General features: G+C 43.4%; 1 protein-coding gene across 4 annotated transcripts in view; it reads left to right on the forward strand.

The window, feature by feature from the left end:
• The window catches only part of LOC135899502 (uncharacterized), a 530,261-nt gene that overhangs the window by 155,319 nt on the left and 353,722 nt on the right, over positions 1-21,220 (forward strand). For all 4 annotated transcript variants that reach the window (XR_011514090.1, XR_011514091.1, XM_070537571.1 and 1 more), the window contains one exon: positions 18,535-18,623. Coding sequence is in view for 2 of the 4 variants with exons in the window: in XM_070537571.1 (XP_070393672.1) it covers positions 18,535-18,623 (89 nt within the window). In the remaining 2 variants the exon portion in view is untranslated. The remainder of the gene's footprint in view (positions 1-18,534; positions 18,624-21,220) is intronic.

Consider the following 21,220-nt stretch of genomic DNA (forward strand, 5'->3'; position numbering starts at 1 on the left):
TTTCTGATGGCTCCGCTGTCCTCCTATGGACACCATGTGGTGGCGTCGGCTTGTCTGGAGAGTTGCTGCCGCGCTACACATGGCCCTACACGATATTACGTCAGCTTAGCGATGTGAACTACGAGATCGCTCCGCTCGACTCGCGTGTCCCCACGGACGTTGTGCATGTGTAACGGCGGAAGCCTTACTTTGCCGTGAGTTCACCTCCCTTATAGATGGCGCCGGGACGGCGCCTTTTTAGGTGGGGATTATGTTGCGGTGAAACCAAGAGTGGCCTCATTCAGAAGAATACGATTTGGCGTGTAGAAGTGGAATCGGTCTCGACAGCCATCTTGTTTATGAATCGTTGTCTCTCTTGTAAATATTGTAAATACAATATTTACAAGAGAGACAACGATTCTATAATTAATTATAGAATTATATGTGACTTCTGCAACTTAACAAAATTAAGGAACGCAAGCAGCTAGTAGATAAGATTTCACATAAGAATGAAATAATGAATGGTGCGCAGGTTCTTGCTGATCATCTTAATGTTCAATTTCGTAGTGCCTTTTCTGTCGCATCTATGAATAATTCCACTGGAAGCCTCTCGTCAACTACTTGTGATGTTAATCTTGTGTCTTATGAAGGCGTGTTGAACATGCTGTTGAAATTAAAGACAAACTCGTTACCTGAACCGGATGTCATACTCCACGCATTCCTTCACTGCTATGCTGAACTATTAGCGAAGGTTGTGGTAACTGTAGTTGAATTTGCCTTAAGAACCTCTCACATCCCTCATGATTGGGAATTATCACGCGTAGTTCCCATATAAAAAAAAAAAAGATTCGTTGTGTGTGTTAAATTGCCGCCCGATATTTATTTGTTATTGTTGTAAGCTTCTATATCATGTTTTGGCCACCAGCATAACAATATTTTAAACGACGATAACGTATTATCGTCATACCAACACGGTTATAGAAACGGCCTTCAGACCATTACTAAGCTGACTTCTGTCGTTCAATTTTTGGCCTACACTAGAGATAGGACTGGTGAAGTTGACCTAATCTTAGATTGCAGCAAAGATTTCGATCGCTTTCCCCACGACGAATTAATGCAGAAACTACATTTGATTGGCCTTCCAGATCTTCTTATTTGCTGGGTTTCCGCCTACTTAAATTAACGCAGGCAATGTCTTGAAATCAATGGAAAAAAAGGAAGCACTCTTCTGATATCATCAGGGGTGCTTCAGGGCAGTGACCTGGGGCTCTTTCGTTCCTTATTTACGTTAATAATTTAGTCGCAGTTAATTATAAACCAATAAAGATCGGCTTATACGCAGATGATTGCGCTCTGTATAATGATATTCATGTCGACGGCGATCAGATTGCCCTTACCATGACCTTCAATAATATCCTTACCTGGTGTGACGACTGTGGTGCACTCTAAAAACAGTTGCACCCTTTCGGATGTATATTTGCCACACAACAATTGTCATCTGTCTTGCACGTAATTCCTTTCTCTAACGCTGGGAGCCCGGTACTTCCAAGTCACCAACGGTATGGGCGTTATCAGCATGACCCACAATTCTCGACAGGAAAGCAACCAGCGCAGCGTTTTCAATAACGGAAACGTGAGCAAGACAGATGACGCGATTAATGTTATTTCGCAAATATACACCCCAAAGGGTGAAACCGTCTTGCATGTATGATACTGAACAATGGCTAAACTGTGCTGCTGTGCGTCGCAAAGTCACTTAGCCCCCTTATGTTTTCTTATATCATAGGCTCTAAACCCTCAAATGAGATGTGCATGCATAAGTACCTAGGAGTCACTCTGATAGGCAACTTAAGCTGTAACAGCCATATTGCTAGCACATGCTATGCTGCACTTCGCAAACTATGCTTTTTACGACACAAGTTTAAATATGCACCAATAAGTGTAAAGCGTCTGGCGTATGAGCACTTGATTCGGCCTAAGCTTGAGTACGCTTGTATTATCTGGCACCCGTATACTAACGTTAACGTGAACGCGCTTGAAAATATCTAGCGAACGGCTGTGCGATTTATTTTCTCTTTATACGACGACCAGCATATCGTCTCAGAAGTAATGAAATGTAATCATGATCCCTCATTACAATCCCGGCGCAAATATCAGCGTTTAAAGCTTCTGTATTCGTGATTTAATCGGAAGCTTAGGCTCGACTCAGCCCCGTACTTATCCCCACTTGCTGCCCAGAGCACTCGTAATACGCACCCGCTTTCTATAACTCCTTATTTTGCCAGAATATATGTATTTAATCTCACATTCATTCCACAAACATATAATGACGAATTATCTGTCACCTGACTGCTTATTATCTATGTATAAGTCGTATTATTTGTCTTGTCAATCCACTTGATAATGTTGCTGTTTCTGTATCCCCATTTTCTCAGTATTTCCTAACGCTTGTGACAATTTGTTCTTTTTGTCCTATTTATGTTATCATTATTTAAGTTCATTGGTATGTATTGCTGTTTGAGCATGCGCTTCGCCCCTCCTGCTTGGGCAATGTGGCCTGCAGTGTTTTGGTAAATAAAATAAACCCAAACAATCGCACTATTTTTATTCATTTATCTCGATCGGTAAATATTTGTGCATCGATGGCTTTCCTTTCTTCTTTCTTTTCTTCATGTTAGTCCAGCTCTGCCATTTAACACACACGTGAATAAGAAAACTAAGGAACCCAGAGTGTGGTGCAATACGGTGTAGTCAAGAAAGCAGCTAGTGATAAAAAGTCGCTGTAGTTGCTACAGCAATGGCGTTTAAGCAGGTGATTTCCGGAGAAGAATCACGGTGAATAAAGGTCAATCATCAAAACCTGCTAGTTTTGTATGAGGTTCCGACGCCTGGTTTCTAACTGCGCCCAATTTAAGATCTAGGAATTAGAACACGTGTAAAGTGAGATATCCTAGTATTGAAGGACACAAACAGCAAATTTTGCTCTAGGGGCTATTTCAGCTTTTGACTATTTTACATCAAGCACTACAAAACCTACTAATTGAAATACCCTAGTGTGGAAACACACTGTCTACAAATTTAGAGCACCTTCACATCAGCGTTTGGAGGGAATGCAAATGAGGACACTATATAAGAAATAAGTTGTCTCGTAAGCGCAAACCGAGGAAGTAGCACCATTACAAGGAGCGAAATAAATACAAACAATGATCAAGGAAAACAACCTTTAACCTTGGTGGTGGTGTGTGTACACGTTTGTCTGTTGGCTGACCAGTGTGCGAAGTGAGGCGATTGAATGGAAAGAGGGGCATTGGAGGGGCTCCCTCCCCTAACGACTATTGCTGACAGGCGCCTCAAGGTAAGGCAAGGTTTCTTTGCTGTTGAGCTAAAAGAGAATGACGTGCGCGAAAATAAATCGGCGGCTTAGGTGTGCGGCGACGAAGAGTGTGAGGGCAAGGACTCTTTCGGTTTCATTGGAGAGGAAACAAGAGCGACGCAGACGTGATTAAGCGATCCCTCCTGGAGACACGACCACGTCAGCTCAAATAATTGAGTGCGCTGTCGACATCTGGGCGACGCAGACCAAATGAACGAAAGCTTTGGGGAAATAAGAAACGACAGTATCCTGAAACATAGAGGGGCAGGGGTTTGCCAGTTATCCCAGTATCTGGCTTCTTGCTCTCGTTTCCGATTTAGTTTTCATTGCAAAGGAAAAAAAAAGCGATTGAAGTCACGTTTCAACATAGGGCCTTTAAAGTTGTTAATGACATACCGGCTAACTAGTGAAAACAGTTGTTTCACTTACTTTTGAGGTGGCGCTCTCATTGCTCTTGCTTGTTGTATTTGCTGCCGGACATATAGAGAGTCCATAGTAAAGTTAAGGCTCTTAAACGAAAAAAGAATGCATTTATAAAAACGCGCTGGAAGATACGACTCTAATACTTACGGTGTTCAGTCGTTAAACTTCGGACGACTGAAGACCGTTGGTCTTGTAGTTGTATGTCGCACTTTGCTTTTATAACCTTTTTTTGTGGAACAGCTACGCTAATGTTAGCTGGAGCACATGGTATATACCTGCCCTCCGAAGGCCCGGCTATTAAAGCTAGTTATTCAGGCGTCAAAAATGCACATAGCAGAAATTAAAGTAAGGCTCTATTAACACTGTAGACAGCAGACTGCAAAAGCAACACTGTAGCAAGAATATAAACGTCGCCCCTCAACAACAACAAAAAATATCTGTATGTGATACTGACACTACTTTCAATTTACAAGTTTGAAATGGTGCTTAAGGAGGTAATGCGTCCATAGTACATTCAGGTAATGAACTAGAAAGAAGGTGTCTGTGAGCTATTCTAACCTGACACTACAGTGGTCCCAGCTTTCGAGAACTTCAGTTTAACATTTATTCCATATTCTTTACTTTGTTGTCTAAAAACATAGCTAGATTCACATGTTTCTATGGCTTATGTGCAAATGTCCAACGACTCTTTACCATGGTTTTTAAATTACTTGATGGTTCCATTCGTCTCTCGAATTCGTATTCAAGAAATGTTCACGTACTAAATAATATAAAAGCGGAAGTACCATTTAAGCTGCAGCTCCGTAAGAAGAATATTGCGTCAAATAACTAAAATTTTGGCTCATTTTACTTCGTTTGCTCCAAAAAATCTCGAGTGTGCTCTCTTAGTTTACTTTATTTCGAGCAAGTAATATTCAGCACCTCACCTTCAATGCCAGAGTTGACTCTAATAATTTTTTTGGAACTTCTCCTGCTCGGTCTTAAAAAATAAGCTGTAGTAAACTTTACAATTTGAATCATGCAGCTTGACTATTAATGCAGTCGTATCGATTTCACAGAGCTTGTAGTGTCTAGGTTTTCAAACTAGGCTTAATGACATACAGTAGCCTACTAAATACAGAAGTTCAGAAGTAACGACCACCAGTCGTGCGTCATGCATATTTGAACCTTCGTTAAAGCATGCTTTTAATACACACATAATAAACAAGACATTTTGACAACCTCCGCTTGCCAAACAGCAAAGCGAGTGAATCTTTTGCTGTTTTGAGGTTTTAAGATTTTACGAGGTTCGCGATCCTGCGTTCGTGGCACTTTTTTGCCGACATCATTAGCAAGTTGATCACCGGGTTCCCGGGCAGGCTACAGCGACAAGTAACAGAAAGACATCTTGCCGTGCCCAGAATCTATTCTCGGGACCTCGTCGTCATTCTTGTCCTCACTATCATCGATCTAGTCGTAGCTGTTTTGGATGGTAACTAGTTTTCTTTTTATTTTAACGAGTCTGTTGAAAGCACTTGCGATAAGCAAAGCTTGCAGTCACGATCGCTCAGCCTTGTTTTGAGATAGGATAAGAAAAACCACAGCTGCCATGGTGGTGTTGCGCTGCAAAGCCTGAGGGCACGGGATCAAATCCCGGCCGCGGCGTCCGCATTTAGTAGGGGGCTAAATGCAAAAACAACCGTGTATCATATATTGCGTACATGTAAAAGGACCTCAGGTGGTCAAAGTTATCCCGGAGTCCGCCACTACGTAGTGTCTTGTAATCATATTGTTGTTTTGCCGCGCATAACCACAGAATTGAATTAGATTCAGGATAAATCAGAGATGAAACAAGCCTTTGCAGTTTCTGCGGGCATACCATTTGGTAAGCTGCGAGAAAAGAGAAATGATTTTGCCTGACCCATTTACATCGCGACTGTCCGAAGGTCTAAACCAAGCCTTTATTACAGCTTAGTAAATAGTAGCTTGTGGTTACTGCATTCAACGATTTGGAGCAACCACTTGGTTGCAGGAATCTCTTGATTTCAAATATATAGTAGTTCAGTAAATGAATGGTTCCGCAGTCGAAGTACTGGGAAATCTGATGAGTCAACGCTATATGTCTGGAAAGCGCAGAATTAGGGATGACGTCGTTAATAAAATTAGATGCTTCGTACATTATTACTGTCTATAGGCAAAGACGAGCGCACTTCACAAAGTGTCCGTGAACTTTCAGCGTGAAATTACGCTCGGCATATTAGCTGTGTTGTTGTTTCTTTCTCAAGTCGCGCCTAAAGTAGGCTCTCAGATATTGGGTATTCTGTTAGAAAACCACTGTTGTCAGTTCGTTGACACCGAAACCTATGAATATCAACAAAATTTCTGAAAGAATATAATTCTGTATCGGACATTCCTTGGTCGAGTTCTGGTCCATAAGGTCCATAAAGCAAGTCCCTGGCAAGTCGTCTGTAGACATTGCATGAAGGTGAGGTGAAATGAACTTTATTTTAGACATTACATCAATACCGATCAATTGCGCTCGCCTGTTGCACCGGAAAACTAATGGAGAATATAGTTCTACAAGGGCTATAATGGTACCTCGAACATTACCAGGTATATCTAGATGCAGTGGCCGGTTGCAGACGTGGTCATTGTTCCAAAAACTGCGTTATCGATCTGGTGACGTACGTCTAGCACCAGAAGTCCTGCAAAATATTATCTGATGCTCTCTTTCTGGATGTTAAAGGATCATACGATAGCGTAACGCACGAAACGATCTTCAGCACCGTAGGGGCAGTAGAATGGCAGCAAGATCTATTTACGGATTAGTAGCTATCCACATAATTTTTCCTTTTTCATACTTACCGAGGATGTCTCGACCTCCCAGCATTACAGTAACCGTGGGGTGCCTCAGGGCGGAGTACTGAGCACAACGCTCTTCACTCTAACACTCGTTGGACTCGCCGAAATCCTCCCATGCAGACTACATCTGTATTAGGACGTCGGGTTTGACGTTACTGCAGCTTCGTGCGCGGCTTCAGAAGGCAGCCAGTTTTACATATCCTACCTTCGAGAACAAGGGCTTCAAATATTATCTGAAAAGTGTGCAGTGGTGGCGTTTACCATGAAAACAATGTCTACATACGTGATATCTGTCGACGAACAGCTGATTCTCGGTGGTGGTCATTGACAGAAATCTCTCCTGGATACCTCATGTGAAGGCCCGCCTTGCAATGTGCGCAGTCATTTCTCCGATATGGAACTCACGATTAGCTCACTTGCGAAATCGTGGAACTTGTTCATCACTAGCGAGAGAAAGGCCATGATATCTATTTTCATTGGATACCAGGCCATTGCGGTATCATTAGAAATGATGACGCAGATACGGCAGCTCGAATGTCAAACAAAGAAGACCACTCCGTCTCCATTCTTCTCTCAAGGACTAACGCTGCGAGACAACGTCGCATTCTAGCACGGACGGTCTCCTTAGCAGAGTGGAATATCGCACATACGAGGCGCACCAGATTGCACAGTATAAATTCATCACTGCAACCCAGACCTCGGGCCGGACTGCACAGACGCGGTGCGTCTCTTGTGTGCCGGTTGTGCATGCGAGAAACTTTCACGAAAGCTCATTCTGCACTAATTTGAATGGCTGATATTCCTGTATGTGATATTTGGGGGTGCCAGGAGAACATTGACCACTAATAGTGCCACTGTCCTCAGTTTCATGCACAAATATAATCTTTGTCCATCTCATTGAGGAATCTAGATGATCGTCCACTGAGTGGACAGGCAGCACTAGAACACCGTCCCTGCCAATAACCGGCCCAGAAAGCAGTGAACGCACTTTTGTGCTTTCTGAGAACGTCTGGTTTGTAGGAGCGCCTTTGACTCAAGTACTACCCGTGCACGTCTCTATATCCTCTCTTTCTCTTTCTCACTCTCTTCCATTTCTCACTTCCCTCAGCGTAGTGTAGCCAACCGGACTCGTGACTGGTTGACGTCCCTGCGTTCCTTAAATTCCCCCCTCTCTCTTTGGTCTTTTAACCGCATAAAGCCTTAACTGCACCTGGAAATGAGGACACATCACAAGGAAGTGACAGCTTTGATTTGAGAAAATATAGAAGTTGATGACTAGAGAGAGTAGGAAGGTGGTGTCTATAGAAAAATGGCTTAGGAAGGAATGAATAGACGAGCATTTGAAAGTGGTAAGGGCACAGAAGATGACTATAGATAGCCTAATGCTATCTGATTCGTACCGGTTTCGCTTGCTCTTGCAGGTGTGAGTTCTTTACCTTTTTAGATATTTCACTCAAATTTATATTAGCTCTTTTTTATATTCCAAGGTTCAGTTAATCTTTCATGATGGTCTAAGAGTTTTGTTGCTCTCGTCTTACTGCTCGCTCTTTTTATTTTGTTCATCTCTTGATGAGACGACAAGGATTGGTTGCTTAATGGCGATGGTGTTGGGCTGCCAAATACGATATCGCAATGTCGAATCCCCCCCACGGTGGCAGCATTTCGATAGGGGCGAAATGCGAAAACACTCGTTTACTTAGATTTAGGTGCACGTTAAAGATCCCCAGGTGGTTCATATTTTCTGAATCCCTCCCTATAGCAGGCTTCATAATGAGATCGTAGTTTGGGCACGTAAAAAAGCATAATTTTTTTTTCAAACGAACAAACTCTGGCTTTTCCCCTGGGGTAGAGTCCGAATAAATTTTAGATTGTTTCTTAGCGACGAAGTTTTTACGTTGACGCAGCTTAATCATGAAATAAGGTTTACCTTTCATGATTCGTCAAAAACATTCTCATCAAATTAGGCTAAGAAGTGCTCCTTGCTTGTATTGATCGAATTTTTTTAACTTGTTTAAGTCGGTTCAGAACATAAAATGTTTCTATTGCAATGAATTAATAGAGCATGCTATTTGTTTTGCATCATGAAAATAACCGCAGTTCATCAATAACGCTATGCGGTGGTGCCCGCAATGAAGAACGCCCGTTGATGGACACAGCACCTGTGTCTCTTGCTTCTTTTCCATTTGTTAGCTCACTGATAACATCCGCACTTGGCTACACATTTGTTGAGGTATTGTTAAAGAGTTCCCCTTAGAGGCGAAGGATCATTTATTTCGCCTTCAGTTCATGTAGATTTCTGCCGGTATGGTAGTGTTGACTTTGTAGGCAGTTACTTTTTGTAGCTTCTGATTTAATTTTTCTGCTTAGGGCTCCTAATACACAGAGGCTACTTTCATTACCTGAAACCCGAAACGGGGCTACATGCGAGCTCATTAGTCGAGGCATGGATTACCGTCCGTAAGTCAAAATCCGTCAATAGTGCTTGAAGGAAGGCACGCATAATGAAAAGTGAAGCATAGACATTCTTCCTTCATTCATCTCCATTGACTCTCTTTTATTTTTTTGAACAAGACAGAAAGCTATCATTATGATTAAACTGCCATCATTTGCTCGGCGCGATATTACATGAGCATGCGGAAAGAAAAAAAAAAGTGGCCTGACGCTTTTCATAAAAAATAACGCTAAGTGTACACTCATGGACGTTCACGTGCCTAAGGTTATTTGCATAACATGATTGGAACGGTTAGGATGGAAGACGGTAAACGAAAACTTCATTAAGAGCGTCGCATTTCTTTAGTCTTGAATAAGGGCTCAAAACGCTATTTTATTTCGTTTGGGGATGGTAGTGTAAGATCAAAGAGTTTCCGGATTGCTTTCAACTTTAGAAAACACAGACGCGTATAAAATACCCAAATCAAGGTTTTAACGATCGCTCATATTGAATACTTAGTTGCGCAGTGTACTACTGCGCACTTCGCCATTCGTCCAGCTCAAGGCTTATTCGCTAGAAGGGGGGCCCTGTAGCGCACTGCTACGTGCCGCAATGGCCCGGTCACAAAAAGACGACGATGACATGACCAGCACGCTGACCGTGTGCGAGCTGTGAAATTGGCGGACTCGGGCTTCCGCCTGATTGAGCAGGCTCGGCAAAAAATATAATTTGTAGGTACCCGGCACCAGCGTCTGTCTTGTTTTTCTTCACCCACAGGGTACTATCCCGTGAACAACAAGTTATTACTATTTTGGATTCCGGCGTGTATTGTAAAAGAAGCCCCCCCCCCCCACTCCCCCTTCCCAAATTAAGGACAAAGAAAGGCGATTCTGTCCTTGTAGGCTACATTTGGACATCCTTCTCTTCGCATCAGAATCAGAATTGGTTGTTATTGAGATTAGTAGAAACATTGCAACATGTTAATATACGGAAGGAGGTCCCGAAGTCAAAGACTGCAATGGGACCTCCTTTATAAAGTAAACGTAATAAACACAAATTACAGAAGTTTCAACAAATCGTTAACATGGAATAATTACATGTCTTAGTATGAATAGCATGACAAGAATTACATGTGCATAAATATCATGAAAGAAAGTACTGTAACATAGGGCGCTATAACGTAAAGCTATTCCAAACTTTTCTATTCAATTCTGCAATCAGCCTTCCGTTACTGGTCCAAAACGTTTTGAACCACCCTCACTTCGCCTGTCTGTCAAGCGACGTCACAAAAACCGTGATAGCTCCTCATCTCATATGACGCGGACACTGATTATGCATGACTGGACCAAACAAAAGAAAAATAGTTATTTCTGATTCGACGCCTTTTCGGCGTTAGCCCTCGGCTATTGGTCAAAATTTTTGGGCTACACCCACTTAACCTGCCTGTCACGCGACGTCACAAAACCGCGAAAACTCACCTCGTCAAAGTGACGTGTACGCGTTAAAGATGCATTAATATGCCGAACAAAACTGGATTTTTTATTAATAGTCGCGGGCTGCTTCGTTCCAAAAGGAATAAAAATGGTTGCCGCCGATCGCTTGGGCACTGGCTACTCGCATCTGCCGGAGAGCATGGGTTTATTTGCGTGCAATAAATCTTTTTGTGTGTCCGTGTAACGCTATCGAGCACTTTGAGCATATTTATGACCTCGCTCTGCCAACTCTTCTTTGCTGAGGATATGTTTTAGCGGCATTCTTAACCTTCCATTGCATGCCGCCGCGATTTTCAACCAGCCACGCAAGCCAAGTAAGGGAAAGCGGACCAATCGCAGACGCCGGAACCACCCTCTTCATGCGGTCATCGATTTTCAGTGCACTAGCTCGGCCCCATCGAATCCCTCTCCACTGAGGGGGCTCTTCGCCTCTTGTCAGCCAATTAGATAACACAAGCCGGTCAGCATAGGCAATGTTATTCGTTTTTTAAAGCAAACTAAAGTGACCTCCAATAAATTAGGAGAGCGTTTTATTGGTCTGTTCAGAAAACCTTTCGGTTCACCGCGCGATGCTTGCGTCGGCGGTTACGCAAATTTGACGTAGGGAGATTGGAATAAAGACATATTGGAATAGTTTCGCGTTATAGGGCTCATAATCTCGTTCACAACTAATAAAGCAACTTAAAGCAATTAAGCAAGGAAGGATAATAAAGGAAGGAAGGAATAAAGTAATCAGGAGGTGCATTTCAGGTTGAATATTCTTGTGGCGAGAACCTACATTGGTGAGCTGAGTTTTTCGAATGATTATGGCAATAGAGAGAGATAAAGAGGAAAGGCAGGGAGGTTAACCAGATATCAGTCTCCGGTTTGCTACACTACACTGGGGAGGGGAGATAGGGGTTACAAAGATGACAGAGAAGGAAACGCTAAAAAAAAAACACGCACTCATGGAGACACACACACAGAAGGTGTTCCAGTTAAAGACGTTCACAAAGGCCGGTAGATCGCCGACAGCACAAGAGTGTCTGCACGGCCTTCTTCTGTGACGTTAGGCCCCTTCGATGGCTTACTCCAATTGATACCACACAAAAGAGGGCAAGACTTACTGCATATATTATAGCGCCAGCTGTCGTGTCACTGCTTGGTATTATAATGGAAACTGCAGCGTTGTTATTTGAACTTATGAGGGTGTTACATGAGATCTAAATATTAAACTCTACACCACTTAGTACTCTCAAATGTCCTGTTTCGTCACTTTACAGTAGTAATAGGACGAGCTTCCCATGTGCCGGAGATCGTCTAACGTAACTTAGACTAGCCAGTCTACGTGAATTAGGCAAATTAGCGACAAAAAAAACTAATGCTTCTGCATGCCAATTTTTTTTTAAGTCGTAGGATCGCATCAGAGATATGTGAGGCCGTGCTGATCATTGGAAAATTAAATTACGTCGAATGATACGCCAAAACTATTACAGACATCCTGCATGATTTGTTCGTAATAACTTGACAACGAAGGATGATCTATTAAAGTCTCAGCCCACAAATGTTTTTTAGTTACTTTCTCGATCTTAACCACCGCTGCCGAATCGCACTTGTGACGTCGTCTTCAGGATAAGAACAGCTGTGGTGCTTAGCCTCCGCAACGTGCAGGTGCGCTGCAGCCCATTCAGACCTAAAAAAACCGACAATCTTCAATTATTTTACGCACTGTCCTCGCCAGGTGGACATGCTAGGTTACTATAAATTTCTTGCGGACATACTTAGGGCCTTGCGTTACGGCACCACTGCATGAAGTCGACATACAATGAAGCCATGGAAACTATAGGGTAAATTACGTGCGGTTTTTACATAAAATGAGGAAATAGTTACGTAAAGCAAAACGAATGTGGAGGAACAAAAACTTGCCGTCAGTGGCAGTCAAACCCACACCTTCCGCATTACGCCTGCGGTGCTGTACCGATTGAGCTACGGTCATGACCCTGATAGTGTTTACCCAGCGCCGCTCCTGACTTTGACGGCACTGGCTAACACCTCCAGAGTCGCATCTTGTATACATACACAATTAAGGAATAAAGTGGATTGGAAAGCGGTGCTTTGGTAGCTCGTTTGGTAAGAGCACCTGACGCAAAATTAGGAAGAAGTGGGTTTCGCTTCCAAAGGGCGCAAGTTACATTTTCATTTCCCTTCGGTTCCTTGTACTTACAAATTTCGACATATCGATAAAGCACCACAGGTAACTTTCCCTATAATTTCATTGACGTCATTCGCCATTGGCATGATGTGATTGTGTCTAACAAAGGAGGAAGACCCTCGGTTCCCCCTGTTCTCGTTCATTTTGTTACGGTGGCACTTTGCTGACGAAGCAACATGCTACCCTGTGTTTTGTTAAGCGATTTCACAGCAACGTCGCTGTTGATTACTACAAGCGAATTTGGTTCGTCTGGCTTTTTTGATGCTAGAATCGATGCTCTATGGCAGTGCTTCTTGATGAATCATCCCCATGAGAAACGCTAACCGTGTGCTTCATAACAGACGCTATTACCATGGCTGCTTCCACGAAAAACACATCATTTCTCCGTGCTAGAGAAGGCCGCCGAGTGATGAAGGTTCCCGCAAGCATACCTCATGAGTTTTCTCTCTGTCTCTCTCTGTCTGTCTCTCTCTCTCTCTCTCTCTCTCTCTCTCTCTCTATATATATATATATATATATATATATATATATATATATATATATATATATATTTATTTATTTATTTATATATATATATAAGCACTTAGAGGACTCTCTGCAGGCATTCTTTCAGTGCCTGTCACGGAGCATTGTTGGTATACCCTGCATGACATTGGATCGATGAGAACGTGCTTCGAGCAGGCTGGAGCCGCATTATCCTTAAGGACGCATGATTGCGTTGTATTGTTCTTGCGGCAGGGCAGTAGCGTGACTACAAAAGCAGAACAATGACTAGGGCACTCATAGACCTTCTTACGTTCCCTGAATAACGGTAAGATCGTTCAACGAGAGCTTTACCGGAACAAAGAAGGGATGTTAACTGGCAGACAGGCAATCGACGCGTTTTATCTCTTCCCTGAAGGAAACATTGAGGGGGAGGTTATTGATAAGCAATGGTTGATCTCGCTACCAGTGAGGTTATCAGTAACGCCGTATACATTGAGAATGACCTTGGCCCCGACACTGGAAGCCCACTTGGCACTGTTACTATGGAGTTCCAAACCTTGATACATTTTTGTATGTCACATATACAAAAATTTTCTATATATTGCTTACTTTACATCTTAATATGAATTTACGTTATTATAAAGAGACTGCCCTTAACAGGTGTCAGAGTGCCGCCTAAAAAGGAGCATAAATATTAATACTAAACTTAAGGCAATGTTTAACCTGGTGACGGCTTCGGACGAGTATGCTGTATAGCAGGTCATCGCTAGACACCTTTAATTTAATGTTATTAGTGTAGCAGTGAGCTTTGCTGAATAGTGGGGTCAAAGTGATTACGCATTGAACACTAAACGACCCACCGCGTTCAGCGTACGCCCGTTATTTCTCAGGTTCATGTTACCGTCATTGCGTGTTTACGTAGTTAAAGCATGGCGGCGAGTGCATTGTGCAGCTCGCGTAGTGCAACTGAAAGCGCCGTTTTATACGCGCTGAAGTGAGTAGGTTAACGAAGTACGTACGTGATTGTGGCCCGTCGCACGGGTACAAATGAAAACGCGACAACTGACCCTTTTTTTTAAAAGTCCATACACGCTTTAGGAAATTCCAGATCAAGAAAAAGGCTACACAAAGAACATAGGTCAGGTACTGGTAGGCCTCTTGGGAAAAGAACAAACTAATGAAAACGCTAGTTCGTCATACTAGGAGAATTCCATTGCATCAATTAACCTATCATCAGAAGTCCTCGCCATGTCTGTTTTAGAAACAATGTATTCAAACATCGGGGACGTTAATTAACTTATAATATACTAAGTCTAAGGCCTCTGTTTACTGGAGCATGAAAGTATGTATTTTCTTGTGATAACTTCGTAGATAGGCGCGGAAAACCAGGAACATTTGCAAGAAGCTTTAGGCGGCTAATCGTGCTATAAAAATAAAAGCTATTTTTCGGGATAAAATTAGGCATGCACAATAAGGGCGAGTTCGGAACAAGTAGCTGTTCTGTCAACGCCGGCCCTAATTTGTTTGATCAAGATAATAGGAAACGTTTTATCAAAGAACACTACCTAATTTAGGAGCCATGTGGTCTATGGAGACGGTGCTGCTCCTGCTAGTCTTCCGCTTTTGTTCTACAAGGAATGACCCCACAACTTCGTTATACTTTGTTTAACTGTTATCCTGCCTTTGTACTTTACTTTAAGCTAGATACTTTCATTTCCCTTCACAAGTTTCTTTCTTACTTTCAACCATCTTTATTTTACCGAATTGAGACAGTCTTGTGTAAGTGTATATTCCGTATTGCATTCAAGAATCACTGTCATCTCGTACCATAAGTCCACTCTTTGGATAAACAAAGAGGGTTCGGCACCTATAGCCCCGATAGCCACGAGTGCAGTCACGTGTTTCGATGTGTAGTGATATGCTAATAAGGCGCTACAAAAAGTATTTGTTCAAACTATTATTCCTATTTTTATATTACAGAGGGTTGGAAAACATTTTAAGTCGAGCGATTTCTTAGTTGCAGAGGAAAACTACGTGACTGACGGTGACATGCGCTCCTATTGCGCTTCCGAAATAACATGAAATTTTCAACTTAAATAGTTGGGATCTCTTCTTTTTCAATACGAGCATGCCCTACTTTTGTTTCTCTTTATACTACAACAGTATTATGCAAAACAATAACGAATACCTAGGAGGGCGACGTAACTTATTGCTAATGAGATGCGCTCGTGAAAAACGAGCCATTATCTGATGCAAGCCACGGCAACCAAGCACGCTGTCATTTATTCTCGCAACTGTCAGGACAAAATGTTCCCTGCCATAGGATCGTTGCAAGCGGAAATAAACCGTTAAAGTTAGAAAAGTGACAAATAGGATGCAGTAAGGAGGGCCGCGGCAGCGGTATACGATATCGACGCTTTTTGTGATCGTGCTACCAGCCGCCTCCGGCGTACGCCGATACGGAAGAGCCCTAGATGAGTCTAATTTGGTGGCCTCGTTTGTATGTCAGCCCATTATCTAACCTGAACGGGCAGGATGTGTGAATGTATATAAAAAAAGATGAAAACCAATAAGGGGGCTGAAAGAGAAAATACGTTAGTGAGGCGGACCGACACAGCTTAACATTAAAAAAAATATATGAAAGAAATGTAAACGAAATGGAGCTAGAAAGAAAAAGTGAACCGTTTTTTGGAGTCCGACCAATGTGCGAAACGTATTCTTACTGAAGGTGAGCGCTTACTGCCTACAACAATTCCTGATGTGCTAGGACCTAATGACTCTGACCCAAATAGCTTCCTTCCTCATGCGAATCATTGCATTCGACAGCATCGGAGCAGCGTATGCAAAACGGCGCTACACACCGACCACTGGAGGTACTTGCCAGTGTAGCCTCGGGGAAAGAGCAACCGAAAAAAAAGGGGGGGGGGGGAACAAAACGTATAGCATTCAGGGATGGGCAAATTTGCATAGGAGATAGTCGATCCGTGCAGAGTAAGAAAGGCGACAGCGGCTACTTGGGTACATGACCGTATTGAGGAGGAGGCCATGGTTAGCAGATAGTGTAGTTGTAAGCAAAAGAAAAATCCAAACACACTTAAGCACTTATGAGTTGTGAATGCGAAAGCATTATTGTACAACCGTGAGCATAAAGTATACGGACCACAGGGTCGCCGAAAAAACTCAATTTCCCTGTAATTAACTTGGATAAACTGAAATTGACAAATACACTGGAAAGTTCACAAAGCCAAGTTTGGACTGCAGTGCTCAATTTCAAGTTGCATTCACAGACAGAGGAAAAATCAGCTTTATCGGCCAATCCCTGGTCCGTATACTTGCTGCTTACGGGTGTACAGTTGAAGGCCGCGGAGCGGTCCTTCTAATTAGGAACTCCTCGTGGGTAAGCGAGCGTGTCGAGACGCTTGGCCAACGCCTCCTACATAGCACAAGGCCGGTGCACCTCGATTATGATTAGTCCAGTGGGTAAGATGCTCAGTGGGTAAGAAACCCACTACCGCAAACCTTTTACTTATAGAATTTAGTGTTTTTTAATGCATTAATTTCTTTATAGCGATTACCGAGGCGTAGTTGGAAGGCAGGCTAGAGCTTCCGCGGCCAAGGAACGCGCGGTTAACGCAGGCTTGCAAGAGCGAGGCTGACGTATGCGGCGATGCCCTCTTCCCTCACGCAACACCTGGCGCGCCGTCTACGCAGTGGGGGAGCGCACGCGCTCTGACCGCCGTTGCTGCCGGCTACGCCTGCTGTCGTCCTCCATCAATGCAACGGCGCAGCAGTTGTGGCGGGATAACACGGGAATGTTCGCCGCTGTAGCTGCCGCGGTGTGTAAGAACCGGATTATGTATTGCAGAGGTCGACCATTGCAACAGTTGTAACTCCAACACAAAATGAAAAAGCAGTAGGAAGACCACACATTGTGCGCATGGCCGAAAAACACAGACCCAGTTCGAGTAGATGTGGCGGCAGCAGAGACGCGACTATAACCAATGATACCGTGATCGCGTGTAAACGGAGAATGTGAATGGAGACTTTTCCACCGAAGAACGCCAGCTAGAGCAGATGCTAGAGAGTGATCGTCCTCATTATGAAACATCGTTACAGCGCACAAATAAAGATGCACGAGCCGAGAGGGACAACAAGAACGCCGGCTTGTTGTCCCTAAATACAGCTAATGTTGGACAGGTATTATTGCGGAAGCATTAAATGGCTCACTAGGCGGAAAGTCCGGCGTTGGCGGCGGCCTTACTACACGTTGGTACAGAAAGCCTACGAAGCCTCGACCTTTTGTGGGAGTCCGATCCACGACCCTTTGTCTAAATTAAAGCGAACTTAATTAAGCCGCAGTTAATAAGATACAGTTAATTAGGGCACTCGCGCTTACGACCTTTGGTGGGAGTCGAGTCTACGAATTTTGGTGTTAAATATGGTGCGGGTAAATAAGGCACAGGTAATTAAAATAGAGGTAATGAAGGCACTCGCACCCACGACCTTTGATGGAAGTCGCATCGTCGAACTTTGGTGGGAGTCGAAACTACGACCTTTGGATGGAATCATATACATACGTATATATATATATATATATATATATATATATATATATATATATATATATATATATATATATATATATATATATATATATATATATATGTTCAACCTTTCTTCTTATTTAAAGTTAAGGTAATGAATGTACAGATAATTAAAATTTGGGTAATTATGACGTTCGAACCAAGGAGCATTAGGGGTTAAATAAGGCGAAGTGAATTAAATGAAGTGAGTTATGGTACAGTTAATTAAGGCAATTGAACACTCAGCCTTTGTTGCGAGTCGAACCCTCAACCTTTCGCTGGAGTTGAACCAACGACCTTGCGGTGTGGTAAATATCTCAGCATCGCACGGTGGTTGCAATGCTTTCGGATTCATCCGCGTAGTGATAAGTGCGCCTTGACGGACTTGTGACGGACCTGTGTTGTATAATTGCTAGCCTTTTTTTTTGTCATAAACCAATTTGTTGCTGGAATTGTTATTTTTTATGCTGCTTTGTAACCATTTCCCTCTTTATTGGCGCAAGGCCCTGAGGGTACCGTAAATAAATAAATAAGTAAATAAATAAATAAACTGACGCCAGTCCACTGCAACGACTGCGCATACGAGCGTATTAGGTTCTGCGGGGAGAAATTGCGTAGCACTAATAAATGGCAGCGCAGGCCCTTCGCAGATGACCTAGTATTGTTTCACTAAGACTTTCTTTATGCCTGCGCTGGCTCTTTGGCCACCGCATGGTTGTGTTCCCGGCATCCAGGCTTTCACTCGGTCGTCGCCGGAATTCTTCTGACACTGGAGATGGCAGGCCCTTTTCACGACGTTCCCTCTAGCTGGCGCGTTTCGGCGGTAAGTGTGGAGAGGACACTTGTTTCTCCTATAATTTTTGGCGGGGCCCTTAGATTAGTGTTGCCGTGGAGAGCGTCTCTGGAAATGGCGGTAAAAGTTGGAGGGGGCCGTTGTGTGAAATGGAAGATGAACTGTGCTTGTGGAGGGCTAATCTTAGATGCACCCTAAGTTTTGTGCGGCCCCGAATGAATGGGTAAGCATGGCGTGAAACACAACGAAGTACTACACGTCATTGCGCCCTGTTCCGCCTACTTCAAGCAAGATAGGGCTACATTAATGCCAGGCAAGGTTGGAATCCATCAACGAACACCGCAATGGTATGCAAATATGTTTTTATTCTGTCTATTTTTATTTCCTGTTTTGTTTTTATTACTGTTATTGATTTTTACTACATTCACATTGAATAATGCTTCCCAGTGTTTGAGCAAAAATATCTGGGTTGTCCCTTTTTTTAAACATCTACATCGTAACTAGCGTTCTCCGTAAAGTTAAGGATTGCCACATTGCGCTTTGTCAAATAGAAGACAATTATTTGCGAAACGATACACTGGCTTTCAATGGAAAATATCAACAATGCTTTAATCAGTTTCATATATTGGTGTATTTGCCGTGTATTTGGTAGCTCTATGATGAGGGCTGTGCAATATTTACCGCAACGGAACTCATGCGTTTATGTTCCTCCACGTATGCTCGATCCGTTGAATTGTTCTTTTGCATTTTGTTCACCCCTTTGCTGTCGGATTCATTACCCGGGTGCAGGCATCATCAGAAGTCATACCTTGGTCGCTTCTTCTACTTATGCCACACCTTATTTCATTGACATGCGGCACTGCATTGCACACATGTCCGAGTATATTTGACAAGGCCACTTACTGTAGGTACCCACAATGGCTACAATGACCACCTCACCTTTCCCTCCTGCTTCTGTGTGTTTACGTGAAAAAATCAAACCCATCCTCACTTTTGCCGTTTTAATATTGGAAATTGTTCTCACATTTTTCGTTTTATTCTCGACAGGACAGCGAAATCGGAATGCACATGAAATAGCACTCCTATGTGTTTGCGCCTATACCTATCATGTCTTTCGAAACGACAAAATATACTTCGCGTTATTCTGAACAGAATACAATAGAAAGAGGGACAAGAACTGTCGCTCACCTGTGTTTGCGGGCACACACTTTGTACCCACACTGCATCATTTACTGTGTTCAACGTGGTGTTTTGAGACAAAAAGCACGTGTCTGCCACTGAGTGCAATTCTATATGAATGCGTAAGTAGAACTAAATTATGAAAGAAACAGCGTCCGAGCTTGAACAAACTCGATTCCACTCCGCAATGCCAGCATGCCTGGGGACGAACACATGCAACACGCGCTAAGAAACTTCTCCGTAGTGCCTAGGCATAATCACATATTGAAGGCATAATCACATATTGCCTAGGCATAATCACATATCTCGCGCCGACTCTTACTCGCGCATACGCACAAATGTCTGGCGCATCGGCAAATGCCAAGCCCTACTGTACTTACTAGCAATTGTAAAGCCGCTTACGGGCTATAGTCGGATACAACTTTAGAAAAAAGGGGGCGTTTACTCCTCCGAGGCGAATACACAAGCATCCACCAATGGGCGCGCACTCTGGACCGACGTCATGCGCCGGACGGCCGGTGACTTCGCCGCTTCGGTGATCTGGGCGGCGCCTCCCCTTTTTTCTAAAGTTGTATCCGACTATAGGCATTCGCAATAAAGCCGCACTAGCGTTGCAGCGCTACAGCATTCGTATATATAAGAAATCTCGGCTAAGGGGCTGTTTATAATGGCTGGTGCATTGAAGTCTAGAAGCCCTCGCTACATGAATAATTCTATGCTGACGTGTAGACGACGCCGTGGTTGCTCAGTGGCTATGGTGTTGGGCTGCTGAGCACGAGGTCGCGGGATCGAATCCCGGCCACGGCGGCCGCATTTCGATGGGGGCGAAATGCGAAAACACCCGTGTGCTTAGATTTAGGCGCACGTTAAAGAAGCCCAGGTGGTCAAAATTTCCGGAGTCCTCCACTACGGCGTGCCTCATAATCAGAAAGTGGTTTTGGCACGTAAAACCCCAAATATTATTATTATTATTATTGTAGACGACGCGGAGAAAAAACCTGATGGGAAGGAAGGGGGAAGGGGAGATGAGAGAAAGCCATATTGTAGGGCGAAAGGCACATCAATGTCCGTTATCTACGCTCGCATTTCTCATCCTTCACTCCTCGCGTTTGTGATTATTACTATTTATGCTTATCAAATAGTGCTGACACCCTCTTTGCATTCTTCTTTCTCCAGGGGCTGCTGTAATTTCTGCGAATTTATCGGCTGCACGTCTCTAGGGCCGACTATATATATTTAGTGGTGGCCTGTGGCCACTACGGAAAGCCTGGTTTATCTGTGGCGCGCAGCCAGCCTTCCGGCTTCCGGTTTCCTTCCCGGCTTGATCTCTCCTATGTCTCCTTCACATGTGTCGTGTGCGTGTCTCTGAACTTGGGTGATATATGGCAGCCCGAAATCCGGTAATTAATAGCATTTAATGAGCATCTAGGAAATAAGAGAATAACTAT

Source organism: Dermacentor albipictus, chromosome 4 (assembly GCF_038994185.2).
Source record: "Dermacentor albipictus isolate Rhodes 1998 colony chromosome 4, USDA_Dalb.pri_finalv2, whole genome shotgun sequence".
NCBI classification, from domain to species: domain Eukaryota; kingdom Metazoa; phylum Arthropoda; class Arachnida; order Ixodida; family Ixodidae; genus Dermacentor; species Dermacentor albipictus.